The sequence below is a fragment of the Sylvia atricapilla genome, chromosome 3 (assembly GCF_009819655.1).
Source record: "Sylvia atricapilla isolate bSylAtr1 chromosome 3, bSylAtr1.pri, whole genome shotgun sequence".
Classification (NCBI taxonomy): Eukaryota; Metazoa; Chordata; class Aves; order Passeriformes; family Sylviidae; genus Sylvia; species Sylvia atricapilla.
In genome coordinates, this window is record NC_089142.1 from 68,956,777 (window position 1) to 68,979,823 (window position 23,047).

The following is a 23,047-nucleotide window of genomic DNA, read 5'->3' on the forward strand; positions in this document are numbered from 1 at the left end:
TTGTTAGAGGGTAGAAATGAGCCAAGACACAGACTTCTTGTTTTTCACACCATGAAAAGGTTTGTTCCTCTTTACAGCTCAACCATCTTGACTCCAACTATTCACTGACTCTGGCTGCAGCAAGCTCCTACTGTAGGTTTCCCCTGCAGCCTCTGACTGCTGGTTATTTCCTGCCAAACTCAGACTGCAGGTATTGGTCTGCAGACTCTGACTGCAGGCTTTTACCTGGCTAGAGTGTGACTGCAGGTTCCAACAACAGCCTCCTCTAACTGCAGACCTAGACTGACCTCACAGCAGGGATTGTCTCTCTCCAGGATCCTTCATCATCCTCATGTCCATGATTGTCCATGATGATTTCCTTCACCAGCTAAGCCACTCCCTTTTATCACACTTTTCTTTATTGAATAGGGCTGCGACTCCTCAGGGGTGAGGCTGAACTGGGTAATAAACACAAATCTTACTTATCAGGGACAAAGTCACCTGTATTCCCTTCTTCTATAGGCTTGCACAGCACCAAGGCCTTTTCTGCTTTTTCACTTTTTCCCTTCTGATTCTTTCTCTGATCCCAGTGGGGTAGTGAGCAAGCATCTGTGTGGGGCTTGGCTGCTGGCTGGGGTTAAACCGTAACAATGTGACTTTTTCCCTTTTTTTCTGACAGCCATCCCTTACTTCCTTCTTCTTACTCACAAAATAAAAGTTCACGCTATAGATCTGACAAAATTTCCTGAAGAAATAATTGCATGAGATAAAGAAAGAGAGCATTTTAAATTTTGTCTTCAGCACATCTTGGAGTTTTGTTTTTATTCCTGCTACAACTTTTTCCATGTTAAAAATTTTTGATGGTTTATAAATCTAATATTGTTATACATTTGACATTGCAACCTATTCCTAGAACAAGATCTGTTTTGAGACAGATTTTCTTTGAAATTGGAAGAAATTGAAATAGAAATATTTGTCTTGAGCTGCTACACCTCTACAGATGAGGTAATCATGCATTTATCTTGGGCAAGCCTGTGTATTTATATTCAGGACTGTCTCCTATAAATAAAATTACACATAATGTAGACGTGATGTCTTGCTTATCTGTTATCTTGCTCTTCAAGATATGGGGTCAATTTGAGCAATTTTCAGCCTTGCACTAAGTCAAGACCTTTCTTGGTCCTCAACTCCCTCCACCAGCAAGCAGGGTGAAGGTGACATGGAGTTGTGAGGAGACACAGCCAGGACAGCTGACTCCAACAAGCCCAAGGGATATTCCAGACCATATGACCTCATGCTCAGCATATAGAGTATTCAGAATGACAGCATTTGTCTTTGCAAGCCACCATGATGCACGATGAAGCCTTGCTTTCCCCAGGATGAACAGCTGCCTGTTCATGGGAACACGTGAATGAACTCCTTGCTTTACTTTGCCTTTACATGCATCTCTTGCCTTATCTCCCAGTGTTATTGCTGTACAGAGGTAAGTATTAATGGTCAGCAGTTAACAAATTATTCTATCAAGATTTATCTTCAATTTTGACCATTACTTAAGTAGTGAGAATTATTTAGTGATCCTAGGGCAGGAAAGTGGACATGAAAACGTTCTAATAAAACGTCAGCTACACCACGAGGACCCACATTCTGAAAGATATTAGAAAAAAGCACAGGATAGTAATAAGCATTCTCAAAAAAGCAAGTCCAGGACAATAGCAGAAATCTATTACTCATGTTTAGTCTGTTATTGGTGCTTGGGTTTGCATTCCATCCTTGATCCCTGCCTGTAAATCAGCTGCCACAGCACTGTTTGCGTTAAAGTGCATCACAATCCTACTCTAACTGGAAAACAGCCTCTAAAACATCCATAGAACTCTTTTAACAGGCTCAAGATCTCTGTTGGAACACGTTTCAAATTATCACATACCTCTTTGAATATTTCCTATGTTCCTCCTTACATAATGCAGTAGTAACATGTAGATACAGATAGGAGTAATAAGAACATTTTTATTTATTCTTATTAATAGTCAACTTTGCTTTAAGGATTTGATAATTTTATGGCTTGCTCAGTATTTATATCTACAAATGACTTCAGATGAGTTCATCCTAGCAACTGTCAGTCCTTAAAAATTAAAACACAGATGAGCTGGATGGGATTTCTTTTATTTGCCTTTTTTTAACCCCCAAGCTCACGACGAATGAGCAGAGTACAGATTATTACATAAAACAAGGAGAAAAAGCAGCTTTAGCAAACAAACACAAAACTGATATGAAACCTCCACTGTGTTCCTTAAAGGCAGGAATATTCAGGAGTTTTATATGGGGAGAGACTGCAGATTTAATATCCAAACTTACTGAATGATTACAAACTCATTGAATAGAACTTTCAGGCCCCACAGGCAACTAGCATGACAACCACTTCCATCCTAGCACATTTTTATTGTTAAAAAGGTTCATTTAAAACAGAGCAGCATGAATTACTTCATCAAGATCACTGCTATTATAATGAATCATTAATATCCTAGTGAAAAATTTATTATTATGAATAATACATTCAAAATGATGAGACAGAAAATGAAGCATTACTCTGTGAACTATCAGAGAAAATCAAAGTGATGTTATGAAAGCTGGCAAGATAACCATCATTTTTTGTTCTAAATCTTTCTAGATGTCTTTCCAGATGCTTTACCTAATTATATTTTCTTATAGAATATTTATATCTTAACTAAAGAGAAAACAAATATGTTAAACAATGTTCTTCCCTTTCTATGAATAAAATGTCCAAGTATATCCATTACTTTGTCCACAAAACCAGTTCTGCCCTCAGGAGGCCCATTTTGGTCTTCATAAGATTTATTTGAGCATATGTGATTGTGAAACAAAATCTCTTATTTGCAATAAACAGCAAAGTTATTTTTTCAAACTACTCTCTACTGCATATATACCAGAGTTAGAGGAGGCTTAGATAAAATGTGTTAGATGAGGTAATCTTGATACTTGCACTATGCTCAGATATGGAATCAGGTCTCAAAGTAATAATCATATCAATATAAAGGCCAAAGAATAAAAAATTAACACAAATATAATAACTGCTCTCTTTTCTGTGGAGTTAGAATCAGACCAATCAACTCATCTTTTGAGTTGCAGTGTGACTTACTACAACTGAGTTCGCACAAGCAAAATAACAAGCACGTTATTTGGGGTGGACTTCGGCAGCTAAACAGTTTAAAGTAAACCCAAAACAGAAAACACCACACTAGAGTCCAGCCAAAGGAAGAATTAAACTTTGAATGGGCATTAAATATTCCTTATATTATTGATGGATTTAATTTGTCCCTTCTCCTTGACAGATATGTGTAAATTACATCAAAGCAAGCAATGTTAAAACTATCTTAACATCGTGACATGAAATGACAATTAAAACCCTCAGAGGTACCTTAGAATTTGATGTGGATTCCAAAAAGCAAAGCCTGTTGCCAAATCCCTCTGCAGCAAGACACAGTTTCTGTTGTTCCTTGTGAACGGTTGCAGTGCACTGCAGAACCACTTCATCATCCTACCAAAAAAAAAAGGAAAAAGAGAACTAGGGTTATGTTTCTGATGCAACAAGACCTAAGGTAGCTTTTAAAAAAATCATTGTTAAACACACAAACTGTTGTCCCTGAACACAAGAAGACTCGAACCTCAGCATAGTTTTTATTTTGAATTTTAACTGTAGGCAAATCAATTGAAATAATTATCATAACTGCATATGTGCTTTTTCTGTCTGCCTGTCCTGATAATAAAAGTCAGATAAGGAGTTTTATTTTAACTACACAGAAAGCACATGGGAATTAGTATTTCTTTCATAGGTCATTCATACAATGCAAAGTAGAAAATCTTAAAATCAATGAACTGATGGGTACCATATACACTTGAATTTACTTGTTTGTGTATATACTGCACATATTCTAGTTAGTGCAACTTGCTTAGAAGGTTATAAAGCAATAAGTAAACATAAGAAAAAATATTTTTCCTATCTTCAGAGTAATTTTGTATATACAGTTCATAACTCAGTGTTTGAAGTAAGTTGAAAAGTATAGTCTTGTGTAAATAAAGGATTTTTCTTCCAAAAAGCTAGCGTCTACTCACTGCTGCTCCTTGTAAAAAGCTGTGGAGAGAACTACCCACGGTTTCTACCAGAAAGAGGTTTGGTGACTTGCTGAGACTTTAGTGAGCAAGGAAGAGTTTGTGACACAAGGTAATGAAAGAATGATGACTTAGCAGAGCACTGAAGCTTATCAGAGGAAGTATACACCTATCTTATACTGAGTTTAATAGACTTTTATGAACTTGCCAATTAAGTGTTCTGTGCTTATCCTAATGTGCAAGCATATAAAGAGAGGCATGAAATACTCAGAATTAAAAGGGAAATGAGTTATTGGGACAGCTGTCCCATAGCTTTGCTCAGTATTTCAGAGAAAGAAGGGTCTAGGAGGAACCAGTGATATCTTGCACACAGCAAAGCAAAATACCTTAATCGTTAATTAACTAAAATTTTACAAGACTAATTCTGTGTAGTAATAGGTAAAGATCTTATCAAGCTCCAGAAAACAGAGGCAGACTCTTATTTAAATCACTGTTCTTCTAAGTAACACAATCAGCAGCTGGAGAATTTCAGTAGAAATATGGTTCAAGTTAAAGAAAGAAAATTTTACTGCAATGAGTCTATTTTGTAACAAAGATTTTCTTTCCTAGAATAGAAAAAATAGCATCTCCCTATGCATTCTGCCAATTCATTTATGAGTTTCTGATAATAAATTTCAAATGAAAAATTATGAAAAGACCATATTTAACCCTGTAAATAAAATTAGATAAATAGAACAATAAAACTACAGGATGAAGCACGTAACTGGAATCAGAACATGCTAAGACTACAAAAATGCATGCATTAAAGCAGGAATGTTTACCAAAAAGGAGTTGTTCTCATAGGTGACTTGCAACAGAGGGACATTCAGAAAAGTTCATCAAGTTAAATAAACGCCTGAATTTAAATTGAACTGCATAATTTGAAGCCACCCATAAACATTCATCCTGAATTAAGCTAGTTTTCATTTGGTTCCATATCCTTCACTCAAATAATTAAACTAAACTAAATTAAAGTGCATCTCAATCTGAAAAGAACAGGAGCTTACATAGGGTTTAATTGGACACTCAAAAAAATTTAATTCCTGTTACCCTTTTTTAATTGTCCCCATATGGAAAAAGTAAGTGTAAGGTAAAGCAATTTTCCTTGTATACCAGCAACAGTGCCCATGCTGCAATTCACAATTGTAGAGGTGAAAAATTATAACTGCTTCTAGTCAGGCATCAAATCCAAAAAACTTAATACACACATATGTTACTGGTGAAGTTAACGGTGTAAAATCATAGCTAAGAAAGAAAAATCCCTGAAGGCCAATATCAAGGATTGAAAAGACCACAAATACAGGCCTAACAGTTTTGCTGTGTACTCTTTGTAAAAGTAACATCACTTATTAAAGCCCAGAGTATTTGGGGGGAGAGCAAGTGGTTGGTCGTGTTTATTTTTTCAAGCCCTAGATGACTATTACCTAATCTTAACTACACTTGATTCAAATAAAGTTTCTTTTCACATTAAAAATAGTGGTGTTAGATTGAAGCTATATAAATACATTCTGCTGCTTCTTTCTCTTCCTGAAGTAACTACCCCAGCAAAATGGAAATTTCAGTAACCCTGCCACCTTTGTGTTAGAGTTGTTTCCAAAAACAGTTGCTAAAGAAGATCCTAGCACCGTACCTTCACAGACAGAAGCAAACACAATAAGGCTACTTTCTACTGTAATGAGCCACCAGTTTTTTTCTGTACTGCCGCACTTTCTACCATTGTACGCTAGGTTTTTAGAGAACATCTGAACAGTGTTGTATATAGCCCATCCACAAAATTTATTCTATGCTGACAACAGCAAAAACATGTTAGTTTGGGGCAAATCCCTGACATGCTTAATTTTAGTTAAGGATCTAATATATCATACCCTTCCCTGCAAACCAATTAAGCTCAATTACCAAGCACACATGTATAATGCAGATGCTGACTTGGAGGATTAAGAACAGGAACACAAGCAACTACTAAATTTCCTGACACAAACTTACTCCATTCATTTTGCAAACATTCTCCCCTTCTTTCTCTGCACAGTGTACAGCATACATGGATTATTTTGTTACACACTTGGCAAACAAAAAAAGGTATTTTGCTAATAAATGCTTACAATTTCATGAAAATAAATCACCCTCACATACCCTTTCCCAAAGTTTATTTCCGGGCTGGCAGGACATGTTTATTAAAACAAACCGAATTTCAACTCTGATATACTTTCTTTGTTTTCTATGGAAATGGTCACAATAAATGCTCTCTCAATTCAGACTTCAGAGTCATGGTGTTGCAGAACTTATTTTTCTAGCCCAGGCAGTGTTGAAACAACTGGCACATAAGGTTAAGAAAAATATGATGCCGTTGTCAGATCATGTGAAAGACAATTATGGATAATGAGCATCACACACACAGAGTGCTAAGTTACTTTTCATTTCTGTGCCACATCATTACAGAATTATCTAATATAGGCTCCACATTACATTCAGTCTTCCAGCATTTACTAACTCTGTGTTCAGAAGATTCCTATAGATATTCAACTTGATTATGTTGCAGAAACCTATCAATACATTATTCCATTACATTTCTTTAAAGCAAACTGGTAAGTAGGTAAGCATCCCAGCAATGTTTTTCTAAACCTGTTTTCAAACCAGCAAATGATAAACAGTCCCAGTATCAAGAGAGCTAAAAATGCATAATTTCCTTATCTGAAGTCACACTACCAAAGAGACCTTCACTGAAGATCACTTTGCTCTTATGTGAAGAACACTAACGTATGCATCATACTAAATGTCTATGAAAAATACCTTTCAGATATTCTTACATCTTGAATTATGATATGTCTCAAACTGGTTTATTCTTTCATATTATCTTCTGGTATTAGATCATCATAACTTTTCCTGTCAGATTAGAACTGATCAATGTATTTATAGTTCAAACTGCAATAACAGTAGCCTTTAAAAGTTAAGCAAATACATCAATTGTCTTCATACATGACTGAAAATTCAGAGGCGTAGAGGCAATGCAAAGTTCCTGACAAGAATATAAGTGCCTTTTAAACATATCTGCAAATCTTATTTCACATCACAACAAACTAAACACAGACAAACTTTTGAGAGTCCAAGAAACCAACTTCAAGCGCAGGTGTTTAATGCTAAAACATAATCACTTGTACAAATTTTTTATCCACATGGAATATAAACTCTTGGACAAACAGCGTTTTAAGATGTGTAGAAGCCTGTTCATGTCTGTGCATACCTGCACTGACAACACGAAGTGCACAGGCAAAAGAAAAAACCTATTAACACAGTTACAGGTCTTCATAATAGATCAAGGTAACATGTTTTAATAACCAGTAGTGTGCCTCAATAATTTTCAATTTGATGACTTAGTATATACTTGATCTCATTAAAATGCAAATAAAAAACAGTATCTATATTCTGCAGTACCTACTGACAGTATTTGATTTAAAATTCATATTCAAAACAACCACAACAGATAAAGATTATACAAAATTTCTTAGTCTTGAAAAAGCTTCAATACAGTTTGGAAGAAAGGGCATTAGCACAAAGCCAAAAGCCCTGCAGTCTTTTCAACTGCCAGATATTTCTGCTACTCTTGTTTTGCTGATAAATCATCACTTTGGTAAACATCTGCCTGTTTCCTCCGCGGAAATTTGAAAATTTTACCATTTTCATCCCAATTCCCTATCACCATAGTAGCTTTCATTAATAAGTCCAGAGACACTGCTTCATCTCCTATTTTTCCAGGGTATGGATACACAGAAAGAGGTATCTAGAGAGCAAGGGAAAGTATGTGCCAAAATCCACACAAATTCTGTGCACATAGTTATCAAATGTACAAGGAAACGTCAGTCACAACAATGGAGCACAATCTCTGATGTATTACATTTACTGCATCTAAGAGTGAATCTAACTTGGGAAGCTGTCCATTTAGTTTAGATACTTCAATGGATGATTCTTCTAATCATTCTCATTCATTCTTTAGTTTACAATCTGAGCTGCTTCATAACAGTAACGAATTTCGAAGTGCAGCAATCTCCATCCCAAAAATGTGGATGGTAAGGAGCAAAAATTATTCTACCAAGCTACAATAACAGAGTATGCCTACAAGGCGACAGACCTGGTGCTCACATTGCCCAGCTGACTGATAACCTGAGTCAGAACTATTCTTCTCCCCAGGTTTGAAGACTGAAACACCATCTCTATGAAGACAGGATTTGAAATTTGAGCCTGTTCAGCCTGAAGAAGAGAAGGTCATGTGGAGACCTCAAAGCAACCTTCCAGTGTCTCTGGCCAAGGAAGTCAAAGAGGGACCCTTCATCAGGAGCTGCAATGATGGGACAAAGAGTAAAGGGTATAAACTGAAAGGGGGGAAATTTAGGTTAGATAGTAGGAAAAAATGTTTTACTGTCAGGGTGATAAGACACTGAAAAAGGCCTCAACCCTGGCAGGTTTAAAGCCAGGCTGGGTAAGGCCTTAAGCATCCTGGTCTAGTAGAAAGTGCAGCTGCACAGGGTTGAGGGGGTTGGAACTCTCTCTAAGGCTCCTTCCAACCCCTTGACATTCAATGATTCTATGAAATGAACTTGTAGAAGGCACTGTGCAGCTAAAGCTTCCATAACCAGCCATATACACTGCTTTAAGTTCATGATCAAGAACCATCTTGGAGTAACCCATTAATCCTGATAAAACCTTACATTTCAGCCAGTACACCAGTTCCCATATTTTAAAGATACCATGTCTTCCAGCATGAAGATATTCTGCTTTGTGTCATGTCAGATATCTGCACTGACTCAAACAGCACAAGCTTTTGATAAGAACACTACAGTATGAATTCTGATTTTTCAAGAAGTATTCTGAAAAATTCAGGTAGATGTTATCTATGTCACAAAGCTCTAATTATTTTTTAAACGTCCAGTTTGGAAAAGCAAGGACAGTTTTTGATTAAAAGCAGAATACAGCAGATTTTTAATAATATCTATTCATTAAAGGCTACATAATTCTTGTCTTGCAATCTTTATATTCACAGAAACTAAATAAATGACTGATTTAGCAGAGGATCCAGTGACTAATAAAACCCAACACTTCCCTTTAACAGCACCACAGCATTTTTCTACAGCTAAAAACTACACCTAAAACCAAAATATTGCCAGTAATAGCCATAAACTGGCAAAATGCACCTTAGAACTGCACTCTGAAAGACCAGATTAATGAGGGAAGAGCATGGGTTTGTTCTCAAGGTATATTATTAAAACAGCAAGTTCTCAAGCTCCTTAATAGCACTTACTTTCATTTGCAACAATTATTTGACTTCTCTATGAAATACATTCAATTCTCCTAAGATTACAGGAAATATACACTGCCCAGTCAAGAAGAAAGGTTAATTTCTTGTGCCAAGATCTGGGCATGTTATGTTCCAATATGAATGTTTTGACTACCTGCATTTTTTCAAAAACATCAGTTTCAAGTTACAACTGGACAAAAGCACATATGTACATATGCATACAAATGTATGTATATGTAGATATATTTTTGTCATATTGTTCACACATTTATGCATGCATATATTTCCTTGTAATGGTGTTACTGTGTCCTTTTAAACCCTGAAAATTGTTATCTCGCATGTGAAGTCAGTTCTGACTAATCCTTAACCTTCTCAATGTCAATTCTATTAAAGAACTACAAGTGTCTGGCAATTCCCACAGGTGGGCACATCTACAGTGCAACACCTCTTCAACATGCACATATCTGGGATTTTAGAGGGTGGAGTATTTGCTGTGGCATTTTCCTGGAAACCTGATACTTGGTGGTTTGTTTGGTTAGGGTTTTTTAAATATTCATCATGTTTGGTTTTATTTTTATTCTGCACATTGTAGTCCTTTAAACTTTTAATCCTTTCACATATTTCTACAACTTCTGAATTCATTCTTATCTGGTAATGGGTTAGTGGGGAGTCAAAAGATAAGAAAGATTGAATAATTTCTTTTTTTTCTCCATTCTCTGAGAATGCAAAATGTATTTTCCTAGAGTACATCATTCTCCTGTGTTACAAACTATCCCATTACTACCTCCAAGTGTTTTATTTTAACCATGCAAGAAAAGCACAGTATTAGAAAAGCAAGTCTTGCTACAATCCTCCGCAGGAAAACGTGAAGATAAATAAAGTAGCAATATACCACAAGTAATAAATGTATTTAGAAACACTGTATATGCTTCAGCCCAACCAAGGGGCTTAAACTCTTCACATCATGACCATAACATTAATATTTCCCTTCCATTTCATGACAAAAACAGGAAACCTTTTTCAAGTATTTTCCTTGATTTTAGATTTTATACTTTCTACTTTACTTCTTTACAGAGAATGCAACAAATTACATGAGTTATTACTAATTTAAATAATTTGCTGTGCTCTTCAAAATCTGATTATACATAATTACCTCCCTTAAAGATATAATGCTGACTCTGTGTTTCTACTGTGCCCTGACAATACCAATTCTGAAACTGTGTAGAGAACAGTGTCATATTTACAAAATTAAACATTCAAAGATTAAACTTGGTAAGTTACATTTGTACTTTCAAATTGCTACTGCTGCTTTATATGGCAAATTCTGCTATCAGTAGAATGTTTCCTCAACTTCCATATGCTATAAATCAGGATCTCACAACTATAATTTAACATCTCAATTTTTAATGGGTCCCTCAAATGCCACACAGGCAGAGTTCTGCTTCACTGCATCCGATTTACTGTTCAGCTGTGCAGCTGAACTGTGCAATGGGAATAGGTGTCACCCATACTTTAATCTATTTTGTAGATTTACAAATAGAAGTTTAGCCAGTACAAACTCCTTTCTGCCTAGGGAAACTATAGAATACCTCTTGACTTATAAACTTCACTTCGACCCTTTGCCTCGTTGAGATAAACACTAGATTATAGAGTAGAATGAAGGTTTGAAGGACCTGTGGGTCATCAAGCACAAGACTCGTAATTCAAGGCAACCATATGGTAACGGGACAATAGGGTCCACAAATCAATCCCCTAAGGTGAACCTAGACATCTGACCAGCCAAAAAAGAGAAAAATCAAAAATCAGATGCGACTTTTTTTATGATAGGCATCTGAGTAACACACAAAACACGCTTTAAGTCCTGACAGAAGCCCTACTACTACTAGTTGCCCCAGAGCATTTTTCTTTCTGTGTTTTAGAAAGTCAAAAGCTACAACAGAGAAGTAACAAGTTAAGATGGTGTTTTTCCTTCTCCAAGTCCCTGCAGACAACAAATGGAAGCCTTGATGAACAAGATTTATGAAACACCACATACATACAGAACTATGATCTGCAGAGATTAAATAGGTTTTCAACAGCTCTATAGAGGACAGCAACCAAACACTCAGAAAGTAGCATTACTTAACTGTTAATTCTATTCTTGACTGATCAGCCAATACCTTCAACAAAGTACCAAATTTTAAATACCACTTTAGGGCAATGACTCTAGAGCTTCTGACATCTGAACACAAAGATTGTGACCAAAGTAAGAAAAGGCCACCAATTTTGATTACTCTATCTGAGCTTGGACCACAGTTACACTATCTCCTTGGCTGCAGATCACCATTGCAATAGTAAAGTTCAGCCATTTTGACCCTTCATTTTGAATAAGGGAAGGACACAGAGCAAAAAGACCTACAGAAAATACCTGCAGATACCTACAGAAAAACAGGAAAGATCAAGGAAAACTGCTGGGATGCGGTCTGCTTAGATTATGTAAAATTTGGCAACAGTGGTATTTTTGTCACTTTTTGTCACTAAAACATGGAATAGGGGACAATTAATACTTTTCCTTATTGCATTAAGGAAATAAGTATTAAACAGCCAGAGAGATGTATTCTGAAAATAAAGCATTTTTACAGACCAGTTTAGAAGCTTCATCATTACAAGACTGCAGAAACTGCTCAAGAAAACTTCTTTCAGGATGATTCATGCATAGCTGAACTTGTCTGAGACTGAGAGGAAGTGACAAGACTTTTCTGGTCACAAAATTCTAAATGGTCTGAACACATTTAATCGCTCATGTTTTCATTTTATCCTGTAGGAGGAGTAATTTCCTAAGTATTCAACCTTATTCCAATGGAATTCTTCTTTGAGAAAGAAAACCCCAGGCAGAACAGATGGAATTCTGAAGGACCAGATTTGCTGGTAGTTCTCAATACAGAGTACAATGACCACATTACCTCCTCCTTCCCCAAAAAGTTCCACTTAGTCATCAAATAATTTAGAACATTACAGCAACGTCATGGCAATCTGCAGTACTAAAGATACACAACAGCGCGCCAAAATCAAAACAAGACAACAACAACCAAAAAAAAAAAAAAAAAAAAAAAAAAAAAAAAAAAAAAAGGAAGAAAATAACCCATGTTGAGTCACACAGATTCCTATTTCCTATTCTGCACTTGTTAGAAAATGAAATGTCTTCACTAGAGAAAAATGATACAAAGAGCCTGTCAGAAAGCAAAAACTAAAGACAAGGGAAAAAACTTGTTACACACCACATGGATAGTGTGATACTATAAAGCAAAGCAGAGTTTATCTAGGAGCTGTGCTTCAACACTGCAGAGTGTCTCAGACACAGTGCCCATTCCAGTCTGCGTTCCACAGCCACCCAAAGGAAATGAAGAGTGTGATCAGAAGGCAACGAACAAAGAGAATGCCCAGCTCCAGCACAACCAGGTAACAATGCACCTTCTGTGCTCTGAGAAGTGCTCCACAGAGAAACAAGCATAGCACTGCCTTTGGTCTGGCTGGGCATTGCTGTGGTATTGTAGGTGACTGTAACCTTCAGCTGCACATGCTAGCCACCTCCTCAAGCAAAGTACACACTGAAGCAGATGTATGATACACATATAATCCAAATGCTTCCTCTTACTCCTCTTTATTCCACCAAGTCATCATGAAACAGTGTCAAATTCGGTTTCTGCATTCATATGCATATGATAGCATGCTCTTGATTGACTTCTCCTAAAAATGTGTCTAATGATCGTATTTCCAAATTAGATGGTTCATTTCATTATTTCTCAGCAATTAGCTTCTGTGGTCCTACAATCTTAAAAAAATGCCAAGTTCAGCTGTCAGTATCTAATAATAAATTTGACTGCTACCATAGTTAGCAATGGCTAACTCTGCATCTGACACAGTTGACAGAGGAATGGTGGAAAATATCCGCAATGAAGTGTAGTTACTAAATTAAACAAAAACATCTGGTGGGCTAATTCCAGCTTCTTAACAGCTTCAGTATTTCAAAATTATCTCCGATGTAATTCCACCTATTATAGGAATTTGATAAGAATCTATTGCATTACACCATCACTCACTAGTTCCAGGCTATGCCTCTTCTGCACTCAAAGGTGTGATTACAGCATGGGAGATTTCTATGCTATATTTGATTTTGCTGGTGTGAATAACAGTAGCAGTAAAGAGAGAGGTGAGAGCATGCTAGAAAACGTGCCTACAAGATTCTGCAGGCAACACAAGATTATCTCTATTATCTGAGTCAGTTAGGAAGGTAGCAAACTGACTCTAACAAATAGCAAGGACTTAATAACCCCACAGCACTCTACAGCTAATAAACCCCAAGCTTGACCAGTATCTGAAAATAATCACTGAAACATTTTAGTTTTACAACACTTTTCTGAGAAATACCTCATTAATCTCAGCTGGAAAACAGAGGCACTTGTTAAAGCAAGTAATTTGTTCAAGGTCACAAAATACTGGGACTCAAATTGAACAAAAGACTTTTTCCTGCGTATTCCTATTAATGAGTTTCAGAACAGGCTATAGGAACACACCTCTCCCATGAACAAGGTCCTCTCACTCCAATTCAGACTGTGAAAACCTCCCCCCCACATCACCCTTTTCAAACAAGAATACAGGAGAAAAGGTTCATCAGCCCCCAGTCTTGGACCTTGTGAGCAGTCTCAGGCAGCTAAGCTTGTAATATGACCATCTGCTTGAGTCTGCACATTCCATCCTAGTTCACCTTCTCCTCCCTTCAGCTTTTTTCAGGAGTTTTTCTTGAATTGCTCCAATTCAGTGCTCTGACAAACTGGTATTATCCCAATCAATCATGTGACTTTCCCCTCCAATTCCCAAAAACTCACTGTTTATTTTTGGAGCAAGGGAAAAGATTCATTCCCATCTTCATCTGTTTCAGCCATGTAATCATCTGTCAATATTTCTCCCTGCTTTCATTCTGAAGCTGCTGTAATTTATGAGATTAACCCTTCACTTCACATATTTATCATAAAACACCTCCTTGTTTCCATGAGAAGTCTACCACCTTTCTGAATTCTTCTTAGACTAAATCCATTTTAAAAAATTCTCAGACTACTGTTCACAACATCCCCTCCGAGTATCTTGAATTTACAACTTATTCTTTCCTGTAGACCATTAATAAAACCATTAAGATAGGATGTGAAAAAGAGCTATTGCCAATATTCAATCTCTACTCGGCTTAAAATGCCACAAAAAGGCCATCACACAGCTGGAGCTGAACCATATTATGAAACCCAAAGCAACCATTACACTGAAAACCCAGTTCCTGGACATCTTCATTATATAATCAAGTGCAAAAGAGATTTTAATTTTTCATTAAAGATATTGGTTGTACCTTCATAAAAGGGACCAATATCCACTGCCTCCAAAGAGAGCTGCTCTTCAACTTTCATCTCTTCTTAACCTGTCCCAATGTACCTATTTCATATTGCACAAAATAAAAAATGCAGCAGTCTTAAAACATTACACTATAAACTATATATCTAAGAAACTATAATGCCTAGATACCAGGAAATAAATTGTAGAGACAGTGCAGCTGACAGGAAGAACACCAAATTGACAGAAGTGGCAGATGAATTTCACTCCCAGCTCTCCCACCAAACTTCTCATTTGTCAAGTTACTCCCCTGTGCTTAAGACCTTTTTCCCCAACATATTGGCTGTATTTGCTTAGCCTTTAAAAATATACTCAGAAGAAAAAGCCTCCATAAGTACAGTGATAGGAAAATATATACAATACAATAAAGCAGCTGGAAGTCTGCTTGGTGGCCTTACCTGCAGTGCCCTGGGAACAAGCAACAATGAATAGGTCAGATGCCTGGTTCCACAGCTGCCTATGGCCTGTAGCTGAGATGTTATTCCTCTGCTTAGCACAATTATCACCAGGTTTGAACAGTACTCATATTTTGCAAAATCATAATAGCAAAATCTTACTGCTTTTCTCATAAAGTAAAGAAGGTTAAAAGAGGCAGCAGGATAAATGGGGACTGATATATTGAAAGGGCAGTGATTAGTGATTTTGACTACACCCAGTGATTCAAGTTAGAGCTACATATAGCAGAAGAACACCAGATGCAAACCACCATCCTCCCCTGAATATGGAACTCTTTTCATGGATTTAGTTTTTAATTTATTATCCATCTATCCCTGAAAAAAATCCATGGCATCTGCCTCTGAATTTCCAGATATCTCACAGAAATTCTTCTTCTCAGGTGTACTTCTCTGTTATTCCCCCAGGACTTTAAAACTTCAGTTTCAAAAGCCTCCCTGATATTTCTTCTGCCTCGCTTCTAATGATGCACACACAACTGGCAACACCAAGCAGCAGGAAGAAAGGAGGAGACTTTTGTTGGCCTTTCCACACAACCAGGTATGTCACTACAAGAAAGACAAAATGCCAAACAGAGGGAGCCTGATCTTGATCACATTCAGGAATAAATCACTATATCTAGCATATTATAAATTGCATGTATATTATGTGACAAAAATAAACTTATTTCCATTTTACAGGGAGGATGTTTTGCCCGTAATACCAGCTGCCAGTCAAGGCAGCAGCACTGGGATAGCCAAGGATTTGAAATCTGCTAGGCAAGCTTGAGAGCATCCTTTTATTTATTGTCAGACATTTTCAGTAATGGAAATACCTAGTAATGGTACTTAGCTTTACAAGGAAAGTATTACCAGGAAAACATTCCTCCAGCCAGGAACCTCAGATCATATTGACATTCTTGTTAACTTTACTCCAATTCTGAATCACAGTAGTTAAGCTTTATTTATTTTACAACTTTAATCAAGTTGTATGACAAGCCACATCATTGTAGCTCTGTTTTTATTGAACTCTGTTTTTCCCTCTCTGTTTCAAGAAAGATGATCTGGACAACAATAACTGAGCATTTTATTTAACTTGCCAGCTCTACTTTTACCTCCCTTTTATGATAGAAGAAAACTTGAAAAAAATATTATTTTTTTAATTATGTTTCAAACCAATGTAATAGGATCCATAAAATCACCTTGATATGTCCTAGAAAAATGTAATTACTGGTAAAATTCTACATTTTATTTGAGACATCATGACAGACCATGACCATAGAGCCTACCTGGCAAGAACAGCCCCCAGAAGCAATCTATAAACTACTTATGTCTCATTTCTTCTGTATAGTGTAAAAAAAAAAAAAAAATCCCATGTGCATAAGGGCTGTGAAGAGACAGAAGACTTTCCTAATAGTAGTAGGAAAGATGCTTCATGGTCACAAACAAGATGTAACAGGCAAGGTGTGAAAATAATCCCAAAATATTTTGACAGGAGCCAAGTGCTCTAGCTGGCCTCGGGGCTTGCTGTTTCTGACACTAATAGGCTACTTCTTGGCAACTCCTGAAATGCTGTGAAATAGAGGATGGGGTGGGGAGGCAGCTCTGTGGCATCCTGAAATGATACATCTCCAGCATCATTGTCTTGAAAACTGAAACACCTGAACAGGTCGTAGCTGCAGCATTCCCTCCACAAACAGAACGCATTTTGTATTTTACAACACTGACAGGCAGAGTCTGCCAAAGGTCAGATTTCTGTGGCAGAATTTAGGTCCAGATCATCCAGAAGCCACCTAGCCATGGGTTTTAGGGAGCATAGGATATTGCTCTTTACCAAGTGCTGTAACTTGCTGCTATTCAATTAGTCCTGGAGAACACCATAGAATGCCTCCTCCAGAGAAGGATACACTGCATATTTTGTAACAACTGCACTGCCATCCCATTTCCATTTTTGGTTATAAACAGAAAAATAATTTAAATATAAAAAGACTGAAATATTCAGTGCAATAGTAGCATAGGATTGATAATTTTGCTTAAGAAATAAAAGCACCCTGAGACAGAAGACTTGGGTATTAAAGACTCTGCACAGGTATTAACAGAATAGTAAGCAGTTCCCCATGCATTCTGCGCTGATCCTGACATTTGAAATAGTGAAAAAAACTATGAGTTCCTAAAAGAATTTCTCATTACTCTAGTTTTTATGGCACTCAGTTATTTAATCATTTATCTAGAGTCCTTCACAGTCTTCCTGAGCTGAAAAATTCATGGAAAAGCTGAAAGATTGAACTAACACACTGCATACTGCTTACTTAGGAACATTAAGGAATTTTCAGGCACACAGGAAAACAGCTTTCTATCACCAGGTACTCGAGCCAGCAGGTAACTCATCACAGATTTTAATCAGCTGCAGTGACAGAAGGCTGCAGTGAACTGTGAGTCCCAAAAATATGTTATTAAGCAGGTGCAAAAATACCTTTCAGTCTTGTGTACACATTGCAATGTAACATTCAGAGACAGCTCGATTTTTAATTCCTGTTTATTCCCTTGAACAAACTCACCAGCCACATGAGCCAGTGAAATGGAAAATCACCAAGAATATTGAAACAGCAGGAGTATGTTTCAGCTACTTCAACTCTAACTTTCAAATGCTTCAAAACACAGAAGGACAAACTTAAACACTATAAATCACAAGTTTATATTTGTATATTCATGTTTTGGTCTTTCTTACATACATACACTTTACATGACATGGGATAAATGATACACCTCACTATGCTCCCAAAGAGGAGAAAGGGCAAAAAACCCAAACATCAACAAATTCTTGCCATGTCTTTTTATACAATGGAAATAATGTTTCTGTATTACATTTTTTAAAACCCTTACATTTTCCCAAACAAACAAACGTTAAAAGTAGATTTATAATGGCTGACAGGAAAAATTCTCAAATACTCAGCTTCAGCTTCCTTTGCAGTGGATGGCAGGAGATCAATTTTCCAGAAAGCGAGACACCTTGGGAAACTGTGGCTAAACCACCTCTGCAGGGTGGTTTATCTACTCCACTCCTTGGACTCTTTCAGTGATCAGCTTAGGCTGGGGTGATCAACCTTGAGGTGTCCCAGTTTAAGTCAGGTGAATCCCAGCCTAAGCCTTCTTACAGTAGCCTGTCCAGTAAGAGGCAACAGGAAAACTTTTGCCTTCTTCAGAAGAATCTTGTGTTTTCAGTGAAGAGGCAGTATGAAAACTAACTCACAAGAGCTACAGGCATCAAATGTCAAGAAATTTAGACAAATTTTGCAGAACTATTGAAATTACAGCTGTATCTTAAATAATAACAAATAGCACAGAGTAAACTTTCTTCACATTCTTTTACTGCCCAGTGCCTTAACAAAACCAAGTAAAGACCAAGCAAAGAATACCTAGCTTATTAATTTCGACCTTAAATCATATGAAATCTGTATATTCAAAAGAAGCTGTCAGTCATTTATTCCACCTCTACTCACAACCCCCAAGTCCCAGGTCATAGGATCAGTTTCTCCCAAGTTTCGATATTAACTTACAAAAAAGTGCAATGCAGCCTTCAGCCCTCAAACATCTAAGGGGTGGCCACAGCAAACATGATGGCAACATGAATAAATCCTGAGGCAACTCAGGATTTACAGACCTCAACTGGCACAAACGGTGATCCAGCCAACTCCCCCAACTCCCCAGTGCTCTGTCAGCTGCTCTAAAACATTCACATGAACCAGGAAAAGCAAATAAAAATTGTGTGAAGAAAGTATAAATTTTATAAGGCTTTGGTAGTCTAGCTTCCACACAACTGGTTGTCCCAGGATGAGGAGTGAAATTGCTGCAGTCAGGCTTCAGGCATCTATCTATGTCCAAGTTAGTGCCATTAGGAAAGAAACTAATGTCAAGGAAAAAAAATATTTAACTGAACAGCTCCTGTAAGTCCTGCTGTACTTTTCATGTTAGGTCAGCATTACCAGTTGTCCCCATGTCCAATTTTTATGGGCAGGCATAAGATAATAGAACTAAAGTACAGGTCAGCAATCACAAATTCTCACAGTAAGTAGCACAGTACAAAAGGATATTTAATAAAAGCTGGGAAACCTGAGGGATGACAGAGCACCCTGGTAGGATTACAGCCTATAGACCATGAACAGGATTTATGTATGCATACATACATACACACATGCACATCTATCATTAGCAAATCAGTATTACCGGCAGTTAAAATTTAAAATTCAAGATTTTTGCTTTGACTTGGCTTCCAGCTCCCAATAATTCATCTTAAGTAGTGATAAGACATAAAATTTTGTCCTTTCCCTACACGCTGTCATAAATTTTAAGAATATTAATGGCTAGGTAGGGATTTTCTTGACCCTTGTCTAACAGGCCATTGATCTCAATACTGCAGATGTAAAAAAGAAAAGAAAAGAAAAGAAAAAAAATCACTTCAGAAAGAAAGATATATATAGACAAGGGCAGATAACTTGAACCACAAACTTTGCTTACACAAAGGCAGTTTATTCTCTACTTCCATACTGACTTCTTTTTAGGTCCATCTTAAAGCCCACATTTACATTTGAACTAGAAAAATGGCAAAAATTAAAGGAAAGTGAAGCCTATTGAATGAAATTACACAGGCCTCTTTGTGCCTTACCACCTGAAAACACTACAGCATGCAGGAAGTTTTTTCAAGCAGTAGGTCACTAGCACAGCAGAGACAACCCTACAGAACAACCACTGACCTCAGTGCTCCAGAAGGGAAATGCTGCTATGGTTACCCAAGGAACTACAAGTTAATTGAAAAGATACTTTTCTGCTATGGACAACACAAATTCAGGAAATATGAAGCAAAATTTTGATATCACCATTACATTGTTTATTGCAGCTGATGACTCAAGCCTACACGTTTTGCATTTGAATTGTTCTAAAAGGGGCAATTTTTTAAGACCTGAAAGCCTGAAATCTGTCACACATACTTAACTAGGAAATTAAAGCTTACATTGATGTAGCAATAAGAATACTGAGGCAAAATCACAAGCCGCAAAAATAAAAAGTGCACAGACGCTCCAACTAAATTTTTGCTTTCACAAGAAATATATACATCAATAATATATCATTGTAAGACTGATCATATTTATCCCATGACACACTGAGAGGCTTTCTGGAAGGTGCTGCTTTTGATAGAAACACATTGCACTATATCATATTGCTAATGGTAGGCAGAGCCTAACAAAACCAGACTTAATCATTACTAAAATGCAGGATAACAAACTGAAAATAATCAAGGTGTGCCTTTACAAGACATACTCTATTTGAAAAAAAAAAAAAAAAAAAAAAAAAAAAAAGAGAGAGAGAGAGAGAAAGAGATAGATTACAGTAATATGTTTATTTTAGGTTTATTTTAGCACTTTAAAAATATCTTCTGGTGACAGCATCTGTTCCATTTATCCAGACAGGTCTACACATCTGCTCAGTTCCACTTCACAGCTTAAGAGGAGGAAAACAAAGGGAAAAAGAAACAAGTTTTTATTTTACTTGGTTGGATTTTGAAATTTTCCAGTTAAGCTAGGGTTGGTGGGAAGGATTGTCCTTCAACATTCACTTCCCTTGAATTCCGGCAATTAGATGCGCTGTCTAATTTTGTTATCAGAATGCAGCTTCTAATAACATTTACACAAATACAGAATGCTTTCAAAAATCCTGAAGTTTATACCTATGTGGTTTCACTACATGTAAAATATTTTGTTAAAAAAACCAAAAAAACACTATTTTTAGCCTTGATAGTACTCTTCTCCAAAACATATGATTCAATTCTCTTGGTCTTATCTCCAAAAACCAAAACCAACTCTTTTCAAGTCCCTCTTTCATGTTTCTTCCCCTTATATTCTCAAGTCATGAAACAACAGTCTACAGAGTTTTTAAGACAGAGAAAAATACCAGACCAGCAACATTTCCCAGAAACAGAGTTAAGTAACTGTATTGAATTAAAGATTTATTTGTAGCATGCTAATCAAAAATAAAACAGATCTTGCAAACCTACTCAGAAGTACAAAGGCAATAAGAATAAACGTTCATATAAAGCTAATACTAAGAAATAACACAAAAACTAGTGCTGAACACACTTGCCTAAAACAGATTGATCCTGTACAGGACTTGCCTTTGTTTTGTCCTCTGTTTATTTGATTGATACAGTTTTCTGACTGTCAAGAAAATGTTCACAACTATCAATTCAATTATCATTTCCAAACAAGAAACACCTGGATTGATTTCACTGTTATCAGATGTGTTGCTTTCTCAAAAATCAGGTATATGCTTGTGCATAAAAGGTGCCAAAATCTTGATTTCTCCAGCACAGTCACAGAAGGCAGAGCCTGACTCTAAGAGTCAGGCTTGGATCCCTCATTTGCTCCTCAGACATCCCAGCTGGTACTTTGTCCTGACTTTTTTCAGGATGATCTCTCTGCCACTACTCTTTTTTTCTTTGGTCTCCACCAGTTTCTCCAAGCTTGTGCTCCATTGCATCTGAATTACCAAACCACTCACTTCTCTTGCCTCAACAAATACATTCTTCAACTCCTAACTTGCTAAAATGAAAATATAAGTAGAGTTTCCTTAAACTTTTGCTTTGAGCCTTTGTAATCTTTTTCATCACCTTCTTGCTTTGCCTTATGCCAATTTGTATGTATAGCCCAATTCTGTTATTCATTATAGATGGTCAAGAAACGTAGTACCTGGTTAAAAAGAAAATTATTGGTGAGTGGTGCCTAAGAAGAACTGAATAGCAAATGACAAGAAAATCACTTTTACATTCAAGAAAACATCATGTAATTTCACACTTTACTGCCTTCATGTAGCTTTTAGGAAAACTCCATAGCGCTCAAAAAACTCTTGTAGCAGCTTTATGCATTACTGAAATTCTTAACATTTATTGGAAACATTTTGTATTAAAAAGCAAATATAAATGCCTAATTCCTATGTAAAAATAAGAGTCTATTTGCAAATAAAGCCCAAGCATTTTATTTACTGTTATTGCTGGTGGCTGCCTAAGAAGCTTTTACAGTTTAGAAAGTTTATATAATTTTCTAAGTGTGTTTAAGCAATCTCCCTGGCAAAGCCAGAAAACAAGCTACTTCTCCAAGAACAATTACACACAAGTTAGATGCCTTTTAGGGGAGGATTTAGATCCTTAAGAATCACAGCAGTTTTAAATAGATATTTGAACGTGAAAGTAAATATTTACATGAAAGAGGGTGGTTTGTGCTTATGTGAAATTCCTATTAAACCTCTAAGCAAACATGAAAAAAAACACATCCAAAGATGGAGGAAAAAACCTCCAGAACCCTGGACTTCTCATTTGCTGGGTTATTTGGCAGATCTTTCCACACAGACATCGTCCTCACCTTCATGCACACCAATTAGCAGCACGTATCCACAAGTGGGAGATGATTCCCAGTTATTAAAGATGCTGGGCCAATAAAAGAGCACTTGCTCTTGCAAATGAAGACCAGGCAAACCCCCAGGCATTTCTAAAGAACGCAGGAGGAAGCTACACCAGTGCAATGCCTGCAGCTCTAAGCTTCAGAGATGTCCTGCTCCAAATCCCCCTTTCACCTCAGACTGCTTCTCTCACCTCTTGAGGGCAGTGAGCATAGAAAACTACACAAGGAGGGAGGAAAAACACCTGCACAGCAAAGCACCAGCAACAGCAGAGCTTGGGAGGATCCTTGTGGCTTCCACAGCAAGTCTGAGACTTGACACCAGC

The 23,047-nt window shown here is 36.9% G+C and overlaps 1 protein-coding gene across 3 annotated transcripts in view; it reads right to left on the reverse strand.

Moving 5' to 3' along the window:
- Positions 1-23,047, reverse strand: part of RYR2 (ryanodine receptor 2) — a 378,658-nt gene that overhangs the window by 281,718 nt on the left and 73,893 nt on the right. For all 3 annotated transcript variants that reach the window (XM_066315680.1, XM_066315679.1, XM_066315678.1), the window contains exon 2: positions 3,413-3,532. In XM_066315680.1, coding sequence (XP_066171777.1) covers positions 3,413-3,532 — 120 coding nt within the window. The remainder of the gene's footprint in view (positions 1-3,412; positions 3,533-23,047) is intronic.